Source organism: Grammomys surdaster, unplaced genomic scaffold (genome assembly GCF_004785775.1).
Source record: "Grammomys surdaster isolate TR1022 unplaced genomic scaffold, NIH_TR_1.0 125979, whole genome shotgun sequence".
NCBI classification, from domain to species: Eukaryota; Metazoa; Chordata; class Mammalia; order Rodentia; family Muridae; genus Grammomys; species Grammomys surdaster.
In genome coordinates, this window is record NW_021620795.1 from 5,557,346 (window position 1) to 5,571,300 (window position 13,955).

The 13,955-nt window shown below is 46.4% G+C and overlaps 1 protein-coding gene across 2 annotated transcripts in view; it reads left to right on the top strand.

Moving 5' to 3' along the window:
- Dcp1a (decapping mRNA 1A) overlaps positions 1–8,887 on the top strand; it is a 57,150-nt gene extending 48,263 nt beyond the window's left edge. Inside the window, exons 7-10 of one of the 2 annotated variants that reach the window (XM_028754105.1) lie at positions 579–1,337; positions 3,369–3,434; positions 4,556–4,774; positions 5,055–8,887. In XM_028754105.1, the coding sequence (XP_028609938.1) occupies positions 579–1,337; positions 3,369–3,434; positions 4,556–4,774; positions 5,055–5,135 (1,125 nt within the window). In that variant the 3' untranslated portion in view covers positions 5,136–8,887. The remainder of the gene's footprint in view (positions 1–578; positions 1,338–3,368; positions 3,435–4,555; positions 4,775–5,054) is intronic. The other variant, XM_028754106.1, reaches the window with a different exon arrangement.
- The last annotated feature ends 5,068 nt before the right edge of the window (positions 8,888–13,955 follow it).

The following is a 13,955-nucleotide window of genomic DNA, read 5'->3' on the forward strand; positions in this document are numbered from 1 at the left end:
TTTTTTTTTTTTTTTTTTTTTTGGTTTTTCGAGACAGGGTTTCTCTGAGTAGCTCTGGCTGTCCTGGAACTCACTCTGTAGACCAGGCTAGCCTCGAACTCTCGAGGCTCAGAAATCCGCCTGCCTCTGCCTCCCAAGTGCTGGGATTAAAGGCGTGCACCACCACCGCCCGGCCAATGCTAACTTTCTATCAAGAACAATAAAAGTGAACTACTTAGAGTTTGGTCCCTCTCTGGCACTGGCATCATTTTCCAGTATGTTACTAACATGGCCACTTGACACAGTTTTGTTGTGTGTAGCCCCAACTTTAGCCACATTCACCAGGCGGAACAAAGTAAATGCTAAACCTGTTATCCGGAACTCCACAATACAGAATTTTGTCACTACACAGTTTCCATCCTAGAACCTGGAGAGACTTTGATAGAAGGTTGTCTAAACCCTGCTACACCTTAGGTTGTTCCAGGCTGTTTTTATCTGTTGTCTTTGCTTCTACGTATGTGTGTGTGTGATGGAAAAGAATTCTGGTTGAATTGGTTTCTGGAGCTTTCTTTGATTGTGTCATTTCTTTTGTTTTTCAGTCTGCTCCATCTGGTCACAAACATCTGACAGTAGAAGAGTTATTTGGAACCTCCTTGCCAAAGGAGCAACCAACAGCTATAGGTCTAGAGCCAGAAGACACAGACAAGCTGCTGGGAGATGCACCACAGAAAGAGCCCAGCTCATTCCTCCCATTCCCCTTTGAGCAGTCAGGGGGTGCCCCTCAGTCTGAAAACCTGGGTGTCCATTCTGCCGCTCACCACACAGTCCAGCCTGAAGTCAGTGCTTCAGTGCTGATTACTCCCGCCTCCATTGCACAGTCGGGTGACAAGCATCCCCCAGGCTATACGCTCCCACTGAGCCCTGTCCTCAGCCCCACTCTGCCAGCCGAAGCTACTACCACACAAGTTCCCCACTTACCTCGGAATAGCACCATGATGCAAGCAGTAAAGACCGCACCTAGGCAGAAATCTCCACTCCTGAACCAGCCAGTCCCTGAGCTAAGCCACAGCAGTCTGATTGCTAGTCAGAGCCCCTTCAGGACCCCGGTGAGCCTGGCAAATCCAGCTGGCACAGCCCTCCCAAGCGTTGATCTGCTCCAGAAACTCAGGTTGACCCCACAGCATGACCAAATACAAGCACAGCCGCTTGGAAAAGGTGTGATGGCACCCAACTTTTCTTCAGCAGCTGGCCAACTGGCCACCCCTGAGAGCTTCATAGAGCCTTCCTGTAAGACAGCAGCAGCAAGAGCAGCAGTCTCAGCCTCCCTGAGCAACATGGTGCTTGCTCCAACCCTCCAGGTAAGACAGGAACAGAAGGGCGTAGAGAAACGAGACTACAGAAGCCTCAGCTTTAAGTGACATGAGGCGGGTGCGTGTGCGTGTGCGTGTGTGTGTGTTGTGCAGCAGCCATGCCTAGCCAAAGATGTAGTGTCTGTCTGTCTGTCTCCATAGTCTGTAACTAAATTTTCTCTGTGGGCTAAGTTTGGGGTTGGGGGTCCCTGTTTTGTCAGTCAGTCTGTCTATGGTCAGTAACTGAACTTAGTGTGTATACTTGTATGCACACCTGCATACATGCATGAGTTTCCAGGTTCTGTAGTAACCCTGCATACATGCATGAGTTTCCAGGTTCTATAGTAACCCTGCATACATGCATGAGTTTCCAGGTTCTGTAGTAACCCTGCATACATGCATGAGTTTCCAGGTTCTGTAGTAACCCTGCATACATGCATGAGTTTCCAGGTTCTGTAGTAACTCAGAGTTGCTGTGTAAACAAAGCTGGAGGAGTTAACATTGGAAGAGGAATACATTGTAAGTTAAGGAGTATGAGTTGTTTCAGACCTTGGGAAGGCATTGAAAGGTTCTGAATGAAGAGTGACTTGTTGGTAATGTCAGAAACAGAAATCAGGCCACCCATACTAGGGCAAGCTGTGGATGGATCACTTTGCCTGAGCAGTTGGGGCCTGGGTTGAGCACTGTGGATAAGTATATTTTTAAACTATCCAGTCAGTGAGGCTTCATGGTAGGTTGGTATAGAGGGTAAGGGAGAGGTTGTCCCTGGAAGTAATTCATCAATAGCAAGTTTACCAGCAAGAGAATGCACTGAGTTGTAATGGTCACATGGTCACATCTGGGATGGAGTGGAGTGTGCCGCTGTAACTGCTAACTGCCTGTCAGCATTTGGATCTGACACACAAAAAGGAACATTCTGCCCAGTGGGCAGGGTTCTGTGCTGTGTGTAGGTGTCACAGGCCCGGAGTGGTCTTGCTCTTCTTCCTTTGCTCTGATAGACTACAGAAAGAAACATCTGGAAGAGAGTTTATTTGGGTTTCTGGTTGTAGGGGGAAAGGGTCTGTCCCACCTCTTAGTCTGGAAGCTCAGGCCATGGTCTGTACTTGCCTTCTCCACATTCAGCCCTAGAAGACAGCACTATACTCTTGCATGCTGCTTGGCAGAAACTACTTACATATCTGTAAATGCTCATTTAGATGGCAATAGCTAATTTAAGATCTTGTTCTTGCCTGATATAGTGGCACATGCCTTTAGTCTCAGTAGACAATCTGTGATTTCAAGTCTAGCCTGGTCTACATAGCAAGCTCCAGGCCAGCCAGGGCTATCCTGTATCAAGACAAAAAGACCCTGCTGTCTCTTTGTTTACTGGACAACATTAATTCTTTCCCAAAGGCCATGAGAGTGCACACCTATACAACCATAGTGAAGAAAGCTGAGGCAGCGGGGTCTCAAGTTAGAGACCAGCCTGAACTACCCTGGTCTTAAAATAACAAAAGGACATTCTCTGTCTCTTACAGTGTACTTAGGATGAAATCTGTTTAGTGCACGAACCAGATTCAGAGAACCTTTGAAGAACTTGGGGCTGCAGACATAGTAGTAGAGCCATTTTTTCTGTCTTATGCAATGTCCTGAGTTCAGCTTTCAGCACTCCAGGAAAATATTTTTTAATCATTTATATTGTACACATTGTGCTTATGAGGCTGAGGCAGGAAGATTGCAAATTCAAGGCAAGCCTCAATCTCTAGACAGATACAAAGTCCAGGCTGAGGGCGGGGCTCACTGGTAGAGTCGACCCCAGTCCCCATCACACTTTTTTTCTTAGAGTCCCCTGACAGTTTCTGTGCACAGATCCTCTCAGGGAACTCCACAAGAGCTGCTGCTGCTGCCCAGGGCTCTCACTGTGGAGCTGAGTCACCGAGACCATTACCAACAAGTCCTCTCAGCTCTGAACCGGTCGTTAGATTGCTCTGTCACCGACAACTGACTGAAGCTTAAGCCTGTATCTGTTCATCTTTTTTTTTTCCCCATGAAACATTTCAGTCTATGCAGCAAAACCAGGATCCTGAAGTATTTGCCCAGCCTAAGGTGTTACCCAGTGCCATCCCGGTAAGGATGCCCCCACCCTAAGTGTGTATACCCGTGTGGAGGCCAGGGCTGGCATTGGGTGTCTCTATTAGTTCTCTACGTCATATATTGAGTCAGGGTCTCTGCTTGAGCCTGGCCAACTTGCTGTCTACCTCCTGTGCCCTGGGCCACCACACCCAACCAGATATTTTATTCCTGGGATCCAGACTCAGATCCTCACAAACTAACATAGTGCAGACATAGCAAGCACTCACCCCACTTAGCCATTACCCCAGCCCTGGGACATCCTCCCCCCAAAAAGCACATTGAACAGTTTTGGGTTCTGTTGGTGTAAGGTGAGCTCTTACCACCTTAGTGAAAAGCTGTAGCATTCCAGCTCTGTCCTGTCTCAGGCACCCCTTCTAGGACAGAGTTGCTGTGCTTCTCAGCAGAATTCCTTGTTGTGGCTTAAGACCTTATGTTAACTCTGTATAGATATCTTCTTGACTGTATAGAGGGTGCGTCAGCCACTCATGGGCCCTTGTAGATCATTTGTAAGTGGGTGGGTGCTGGGCATATATCAACCTGGTCTCTGTAAGTACGAGGTACTCCTTGACCTGGAAAGTGAAGAGTCCCAGGGGACAGCCACTGTCCTGTCACATCTGAAGGCAAAGCTCCTCAGCCTGCGGACTTCACTCCTCCTCTCTTAAGCACCCAACTTGTTTTGTTATCCACCACTCCCCTTCACCTACCAACCTTGAAAGACACACTTCTCTGTGGCACTTGCTCACCTGCCTATGAGCCTGTACCCCTCTCCTGGATCTTCAGAGGTTAGTCTTCTGTCTGCTTTAGGTTAGCCTGTTCTGTTGTGTGGTCATCAGCAGAAGCAACTATCCCAGTTTTATATCAAAAAGCAAGCTAAGAGGGCTGGAGCGTTGGCTCTGCAGCTGTTGAGTGGCACTGATGCTCTTGCTTGAGGATCTAACACCCTCTTCTGGCTTCTATGGGTACCCACACACAGAGACACACACACAGACACACACTACATGGGTGTATGTGCAGCCAAAGTATACATACACATGAAATAAAACCTTAAGGGAAGGGGCGGGGCAAGCTAAGTGGCTCGGATAACAAACGTGACTGTTGTTCTGTGTCCCCCACAGATTGCAGGCCCTCCATTGGTTACTGCAACAACCACAGCAGTATCCTCGGTCCTGCTGTCCCCCAGTGTGTTCCAGCAAACAGTTCCCAGGTCCACAGACCTAGAGAGGAAAGCCAGCTCCCCCTCTCCCCTCACTGTTGGAACACCAGAAAATCAGAGAAAGCCTTCCATTATTCTCAGCAAGTCTCAGCTCCAGGATACACTGATACATCTAATAAAGGTATGTAGGGTATCAGCTTAGTTTTTAATTTTGTATCTTAACAAGGCTTAGTAATATTGGTGCAAATTCAGAAACCTGCCTGGCAGCAGCCTCTTTTCCCAGGTATATCCTCCTGGTGGAGTGATAGACGTCAACTCAGACTGTCATTGTAACTGTCTCTGGGGGCAGGTTATTTGGGGAGTTAGTTACACCAGTCAGTTCTATGTTTTCCTAAGGTGTTATCATGGGGGTGAGTTCTGAGGACGTAACAGGCAGTGTATTTCCTTCCTATCTCTTCCAGAATGACTCCGGCTTCCTCAGTACACTTCATGAAGTTTACCTGCAGGTTCTGACCAAGAACAAAGACAACCACAACCTATGACTGCAGTGAAGGCAGTGTGAAGGGAGAGGGTCCACCTCAAAACAAGCAGGCTTCCTCACAGGACATCTAGGTAGAACATGGATCTCTGAGGAGCCTGCGAGAGCCTTGTCATTGAGGCTGTTTTGTAGAGACGTTCTCAGTGATGATGGAGGTTTCACTGTGAAGCATCACCAGCAGACCTTTGTTTGACAAAACAACAAGAGACCATTGTGTTGAGTTATGTGGGAGTTTTCATCAGCTATAAGCCAGTGTGTGGAATGAGTTGCCTGATTGTCAGCTTGCTTTCCAGGCCTGGGGAGGAGCCACCAGCCTTGCAGCAGAGCTCAGTGGAGCCCTCATCCTCCCTCCTCTACCCCTAGAAGCTCTGAACTTAATGTCAGCTCACAGAGTAGCTTCAAGTTTTAAGGATCAGAATTTAAGTTGACTCTTTGTGAAGTATGTTTTCTATGAGCACCCCGCTTGGGCCTTAAGACTTCTGGGATGTCTTTGTGTTCCGGTAAGTGTCTCTGGTCCTGCCCTGTGCAAACTCCAGTGAAGCACTGCTCTTTGGGTAGGGCCCGCTGGGCCCTGGTGGAAGAGACTTCACGCCGATGCAGAGGCCGGGCCACACAGATCCAGATCCTACCAGAAGGCTCTGCTTTAGTGAACTCGGCAGTTCAAGTGTCAAGTTTCTGTGTGAAGCGCAGCCTTATTTTCCTTTTCTGTCTAAACACAGTTCAAGTTATTGTTGATTGTTTTCCTTAACACTTTGGCAAAAGGACCAGTGGACCAATCTGACAAAGCCATTCTGGTTCCATTCCTCAGATGTGCTGAGGGCATTTAAAGCTATGCAGAGAATGGAGCTGTCCTCACACTGCCCTTCCCTTGTTGTAGAATATGGAGTCAAAAGCAAGTGTGAGACACAGAACCTCACAGTATATTCCTAGGCTGCAGGCTCTCCCAGCCGCAGTGCAGAACTGTAAAGATGCTTTGTGATGCTGCTATTGATCTGCCATGGTTTCTATTTATTCTTTTATGGCATGTAATGGTGTTTGGTAATATTTTAATGTAGAATTTGATTATTTCAGCAATAGTAATTTTGAGATATTCTTTGAATGAAAAGTGTCTTCGTTTCTATGATACAGGTCATTTTCTAGTATTTAACCAATTAAGATGCACTGCTTACTTTCTGAGCACTATTTAATGATGGGTAAGAACCCAGTTGACTCAACCAGCTAGCGTAAGGATTCGCTGTGAATAATGCTGACAGATGCAGCAGTCCCGGACAGCTGCTTAAGCTTTAATGGGAACTCAATCAAAGGCTCATCGATTTCTCTCTAGCTGAAGTTTTAGAAAATTACTTATTAATTACTTATTTTACTTTGGTCTTAGTTTTTTAGCCTGAAGAACACTTTGATTGGCTTATGCTGATCTCAACATGCTTCCTGGACAATGTTTCTGCTTCTCAGTTGACCGTCTTCTCTTGTCTACCTAGTTATGTGTGAAGTGTGCAGAATTCAGGGAAGCTTAGACTTTTTCATACTAAGTTAGGGATAGTTTCATGATAGTGTGTAAATATAGCAACCAAAAATTAATTGTTCACGTGTCATCTAAGCAAAGTAAAGTCATAGTGAGGTGATGAATGTTGCTGACAGGAGGAGGTGGTGGTGGTCAGGGAGCCGCAGGGCTGTTCTCTAAAGTGAACACGCCTGTAGACCTGATCATCCCCAAGTGTGGTCTCAGTGGACATCAGTAAACAGATGATTCAAAGCATCTTCTTCCGATAGGTATGTGAATTTCACTGATGCTTGAGTGTGTGTAATGTTATGTGAGGGTAAAGAATGGGTACCCGAAAGAGCGTCTGCAGTCAGACCTGATACTCTGACCCTTTAATCCTAGGAATGACTATGATAAACAGAAGGAGAACTTCTGAGAAGGAAGGCTTCCTCAGTGTAGATGTAAATTGAGTGCTGACGGGATGGAGACTTGAGGCGGGTAAACCTGTTTCCGCTCTGAGATTTACATGCTCCAAGCATTTACTTAAAGTTCAGAAGCCAGAAGTTGCAGATCGTGACTTCTAGGAAGCTAGGCCAGAAAGAGTCCCCAGCGAGCCAGGCCAAGCCTGACGATAGGTGCAGTTGGATGAGTCTGGCCCGAGAGTCAGCTCTGTTGCCTTACTCCTCATTCAGGCATATTGTCCAGACCCTCTGCTAGCTAGCGTAGCTTGCATGTTTACAGTGTCTTCTGGAACCTAGTTAGACTGAAAGGGACATTGGAGATGCTTCTTGCTAAGTTGGCAGAGTCCAGAAGACCTCATTAGGCCATTTGGTCCATCTGTGTACATACCCTACCCCCTCACCCCGGTGGTCAAAGGGTCTGGGAAGAGCAGCCCAGAGTTTGGCATGCAGCGTGTCTGGGGTGTCACCAGTGAGTGACACTGCTCTTTTTGTTGTAGTTAATGTTATGTCTTTGAATGGGTGAACACCCTAGCTGACCCCTCCAGTCCCTCTCAGACTGCCTTGTTCCGGTTGTTACCTCTCCGGGGCCCTGCTTGATCTACTTGACTTTGAGTGCTGAATCTCAAGTGACCATCAGTATCAGGAAAGGCGTCACCTGCGGGCTCCATACGGACTGTCCACAGCTTGCCCTGGACAGTGATGTTCATTCCACACCCAAGTCAGGGCCTTAGCCCAGACTTGGCTTAGATACCAATGACCAGATTTTGCATGTGCAAGCATTGGTTATATCTGTGGCCTGAATCTTCTTATGGGAATTAATTATAAATGCCATTGAATCCACTAGTAAATAATCTTTTTAAACCATGCAGCTTTATTGCTCTCTTCCCCCAAAGAATGTCCTTTGAAATTTCCTCATTTCAGTTGTAGAGGCCGTAACTGTCGTTGTGATACTGATAATGCACCATTTGACTGGAGGTGCCTACCTGCTTATACAGCAGAGTTGGCCAGCATACTGCAGCTCGGAGGGAAGAGAAGGGCACAGGCACAGGAGGACCCTGAGCTTCAGGCACAGAGTGGGGGCTCATGGCCCAAGTCCTGGTCCTCGTGGCACACCTGCTGAGGACCATGTGTTTCTTCTGCCTGCCTTTGTTTTTCCTCGGTTGTGTTCAGTGTACCTTCTGGAACCAGCAGTGCCCGCCCTGTTCAAGAATCCGAAATGCTCAGGTCTGTGCAAAGCACCTTACAGTGGGCTTTGAAGGCCGTCCATGGGGAGCATTTCCACGAGGACCAGGGCCTCTGGGAGCCTGTGGGGTTTAGGTTTGGGGTTGTTTTGGTTTTTTGTTTTGGTTTGGTTTTTTTATTTCAAGTTTCAGCAGGAGAGACGTGCAATGTTTCACTCAGATTCCAATTTGCCATCAGTCTTTCAAACGCTGCAATGCAATACAGATCACTTTGAAGTGGGAAAAAAATGCAAAGTTGTGTTTCCCTTTTGTCTGTGAAACCTTAAGACGTGTGTTGTTGGTGTACGTGCTGAGTGGTCTTATTCTCTACTGCTTTGGCCGTGTGGTTCTCATGACTTCATTGCACCAGGCTCTCAGCCCTTCCGAGGAGACGAGAAGCCCCGCGCCACAGTGAAGCTTTCGTTCCGTGAGCGCAGTACCACCTCATTAACCTTTTTAGTGGTGTGGATTTTATACCATCTCTGTATGTTTGCAAATATTAAGTTATTACATGTTTTAAAATGAGCATTTTTCATCCTAAATTTTATATGTTTGCAAATATATTTTTTTAATAAAATTTCAAAACCAAGTTTTAGCACCTACTAAAAATTCTAATTGTGTTTTTTATTTAATCTGTAGAAATGGGACCTTTCAAATGAGTTGAGCCTCTCCAGAGCCAGAGCTCTGTGCTGCTCAGGTAGAATAAGGGCAGGGAACAAAACCAGCCAAAATCAAGACAACTACATACCTGTTTTTAGCTTATGCTTCAGAAAACAGCTCTTTTCTGAATCCAGAGGGATAGTGTGTGGGGGGGGGCTGGGCTCCGTGGTTAGATACTTGACACACAAGGACCTCAGTGCAGACCCTCAGCACCCGTAGTTTGTTTGGTTTTGTTTGTTGCCAGGTGAGAAGGCATGCCTCTGTACCCCAGTGCTGGGAAGCCACTGGCCAGCTGGTTTAGACTGAACAGCTCCAGGTCCAGTGAGAGACCCTGTCTCAGACAAAGTGGGAAATGATTTAGGAAGACATCCAGTGTGAACCTCTGGCTTACACACCTGCCCACAGACATACACACACAGGCATGTGCCACACGGGCAAAGGTGTGTGTGACAGGAGGTCTAGTGTGTCAGGTACATATTACAACAATTGCAGTTTAAGATCTAAATTGGTTTTTTTATAACTAGAATCCTGCAGTGTTTAATGTTTCCTTTTAATTTTAGTTCAACCCAGGGCTTTGTATTCTAAACATTTTTCTAGAAAAAAAAAAAAAAACCAACTTTCTTCACTCCATCCTCTCCCTAACAAGTTATTCTAGATTGTAGGTTCTTGATTTATTTGTGTTGCTGCTAGTCATTAAAAGCTAGAGTTTGAGGGCTGAAGAGATGGTTCAGCATTTACGAGCACTGACTGCTCTGCCAGAGGTCCTGAGTTCAAATCCCACCAACCACATGGTGGCTCACAACCGTCTGTAATGAGATCTGATGCCCTCTTCTGGTGTGTCTAAAGACAGCTTCAGTGTACTCATATATATAAAATAAACAAACACATATTTAAAAAAAAGAAAGACAAGCTAGAGTTCGGTTGTGGATCCAGCTCACTTTAGTAGAACACTTACATTTTATACACATGTATAATGTATATAATATATAACAATGTATATTATACAGTAGTGTGTGTTATATATAATTAATATACTATTAATATATAGTGTATATGATATATGTACCTGTAAGCACAGTACTTGGGAGGTAGACTGCAAAAGGACCGGAAGTTCAAGTTCATCCCAAGCTCATAGCTCACTGGTAGGCTAGCCTATAAGCTAGAGTAGTCTGTTCAGCTACTGCTTGTTATCTGTCAAGACATGGAGAGCGGGGTTCCTGGGGAAGGTGGCCCTGTTGGTAAGGTGCCTACCCCACAAACAGGAGGACCTGAATTCAGAGCCCCAGCACCCAGTAAAAGCCTATGGCAGCTGCATCCCTGTGTAGGGACGGTGGTGAACAGGGACCGAGCTCTAGAGCCAGCCAGCCTAGCCAAATTGGTGATCTCAGCGAGAGACCCTGTCCCAACAGTAAGGTGGAGGACCAGCCAGATGGTTCAGTAAGTAAAGGCAGCTGCTTTCGAGCTTAATGACCTGAATTTTAATCTGGTCATTTCCACATGGTGGAAAGAAAACCAGCTCCTCCAAACTATCCTCTGATACATATGTTATACCTACATACACAAGTAAAGTCATGTAATCAAAAAGAATTGAAATGGACAGCAATTTGATGTCAGTCTCTAGCCCCACACACACCAACACCTAGGTGGGAGTTTAGGTCACTGGTTTCATTGGAATATTGAGAAAAACTAAATTCAGTAGATTCTGAGTAAGAGCTGGTGTTTTTACAAAAATGAAAAAGGCAAGGTCAGGGGCTTCTGGATTCTTTCCTAGAATGTTTCTCTTACTATGTGCAGGTCTCGGTTCATGGAATAGGTGCTGCTAGAAGTCTGGCTTCAGTAAGGGACGTGTGAATCTGGCCTGTCTCGGGGCTGTCGGGAACCACTGGGCTAGAGGAACTTGAGGTGGGGCAGTCATGTAGGGCGACAGAAGAACACCCTAGATGAAGGCAGGGAGCACGGAAGAAAGAAGCAGTCACTGGGGCTGGCGAGGTGACTCTGAGGTCATAGCATCTGTACAAGTGTGAGGACCAGAACCCACAGGGATGCCAGGTTGATGTGGCTGCCTCTCCTTTAATTGAGTATTTGAAAGGCAAAGATGGAGCCATACCAGTGAACTCTGTATTCAAAGGAGAGAAGGGCCATTGAGGAAGACTCCAGTCCTGAGCCTCCACATACATGAATACACACATGTTCATGTACTCTACACCAAACACAGGAAGCAGGGGGAAGCCATGGGATCTGACATTTCCATGTTTCAGACAATGCAACTTAGTTCACGTGGCATCAAGAGTCCTTAAACCCGAGAGCTTGCCGAATGGAGATGCTGTGCTCACAGGCATGGAGCCTGTGCTGGCCACAAGTGATGGGATCAGCTCCCAGGCCTCAGGAGGCTTCCGGGAGGAGGTAACATGGGGTTGTATGATAGTCCCATTACAGTAAAGAAGTTTGAACGACTTTAAAACACAATTCCAGGAAAGAAAAACTAATGTTTGCTGCATATGCCTTCCGGGTGTGAATTTTTTCCTTCAACTCCCCCAACCCTGAGGGCCAATTGTTCCAGTCCAGCCTGAGGAAAGGGCCCAGGAAGGTGGGGATGGGCCCATAATCAGTTGACCAATCTGAAAAGGGCTCCAGAGAGATTACAGTATGTGCTGCCAAGAAATAGCTTTCTACACAGATCTGTCTGCCTCTGTCACCACACCTGGCCCTTCATCCCCATCTATAGAAAGATACTTAATTTCCCTTTGGTATTCTGACTTGGACTTCATGGAGAATATTATCTATTGCTACACCACAATTTGTTTTTTAATTTAGGAATAAAGTTATTTAAAGTAATGATAAAATGTTTTATATTAACTCTCCCATTGTCTGAGCAGTTACATAAAATTTTCCTAGAGGCCCTCTGGGTCTTCACTGTAACACCTTCCCTCCCTGAAATGCTCACTGTTCAGCATCTGCCTGTTCAGGGCAAAACACACTTCAGTTAGCCCCTGTGGTAACTGTCTTCTTAGCCACGCAAGCACTATCTTTGGGAGTTCACTGTACCCCACCTTGCAAAATTCATACTGGTTGGACTTGTTAACATTCAGACTTCGCCCCACCTGGCATAGGGGGGAGAGTATCCAGCTGCTGTCTGCCACCTGCCATGGCTGCATTAGCTTAGGGAGAGGAGATGGAGCATTCGGAGAGACCTGAAGAAATTCCACCTACACAGCTACAGGGAAGCCCTCCTGAGAATGGCTTCTGTGAACACTGGGCGAGAGTTAACACAGCCCTGTAACCCCTCACCTAGTCTCTTCTGACCTCCATTTGTCATTGGGACCTTGGGAGGAGTAGACATTGCTTTTAAGTCTCTTTCAGGGAAGGAATTTTAGCAATGAGCCCCACCCCAGCACCAAACCAGGTTCTTGGCCCTCTAGTCACCCAAACTAACCTGGGCTCCTGCCCAGAAGCACAGTGAAAAGCTGTTTGAGTCCAGCCCAAGAAGATGAGATTATTAATTAATTCTCCTGGAGGACTTTAGAGTCCTTAATAATGGGCATTGTGCTGCCGTGGTTAGAAACTCAGCACCTTTGATCACCAGTGCTTTCCCAGGCTGTGCCTCGGAGAAGGCAATGGATCATGGGGCAAACAGGTGGGAGAAGCCAGGCCACATGCCCAGAGGCTACTTGTCAGTCTCTTCACCTAAAAGACTGGAATGACAGCCATTCTGTGCTTGATACCACTTATGGTAACCCATGCTTGCACGTTAACCTGTCACACTCCATGGAGAGGGCCAGACCTGTGTTAGTTCCTGTGAAGTGATGAATAAAGACGTTTGATATCCTTCTGTCACTGAGCTCACTCATGATGTGTTAGTTCATCACAGAGGAGAGAACCAGGGGTTGGGTAAATCACCTACAGTAATCACTTCAAGTTCACCCAGCTAGACCAGGGCAGAAGAGCCCCGCCCTTTTCTCTTTGGGGGTTTGCAAGACATGGAAAGGACCTCTAGGTCTCTGGAATAATCGTATTTTTCAAAGATTGCAGCTTTGCTTCCTGAAGAGTCAACAGATAGGTTTGAAGGATCATTCCCCTCTAATTATTTAGAGATGAAGAGACATACTGAGCTAGCCAAGAATGAAATGGCCAATCCTGAAACAAGTTACAGAACTATGTCCACATAATAACTGCAGAACTATCCGTCGGAGTGCTGGGGGCTGCCCATTGGTTGAGTGCTCACCTATTGTACAGGAAGCCCTGTAGTCAATCTCAGCACTACATAAACCAGGCACATGTGCACACTTACGGTCCCAGAACCAAGAAGGTGCAAACAAGAGGATCAGAAGTTCAAGGTTATCCTTGGTTATATAGAGAGTTCAAGACTAGCCTGGGCTACACAAGTGTCTACACCAAAGAAAGAAAAAAATAGAACCCATCCACCAAATCCAGTGAAAATTGGAAGGAGACACAAATAAATCTCTTACGCTGAACCTACTGACTCCTTTCAGTGATCACAGTCTTGGCATAGAATGAGTGACTGCTGATTCTTGGTTGGTTGGTTTTCAAAACAGAGAACAGAATTACCTTTTTTTTTTTTTTCAAAAATCTATCTTCTTTCCGTGTAAGAGTGTGTATGTATGTGTTTGTCTATGAGAGAAAGAGATGTGCACATGCCACACCATGCATGTGAAGGTCAGGAACTATTTTGTGCAGATGATTCTCCACCTTGAATGTGCTCTGGGGATCTGATCGTGTTTAGGGCTCACACAGCGTGCGCTGCCCTCACTGAGCAGTCTCAGCAGCCCCACCCCACTCCCACTGTGTCCCTCAAGGCTACACGTCAACACACAGAAAAGGAATATAGGACAGTGGTTTTTCTTTTTTATTTCTTGATTTTGCCTAAAACTTCTAAATGAGCATGATGTTTCAGGCCTGTCATCCCTACCCTGCGGAGGCTGAAGCAGGAGGATTTCAAGTTTGAGGCTAGCCTGGACTACATAGTGAGTTTCAGGCCCACATGA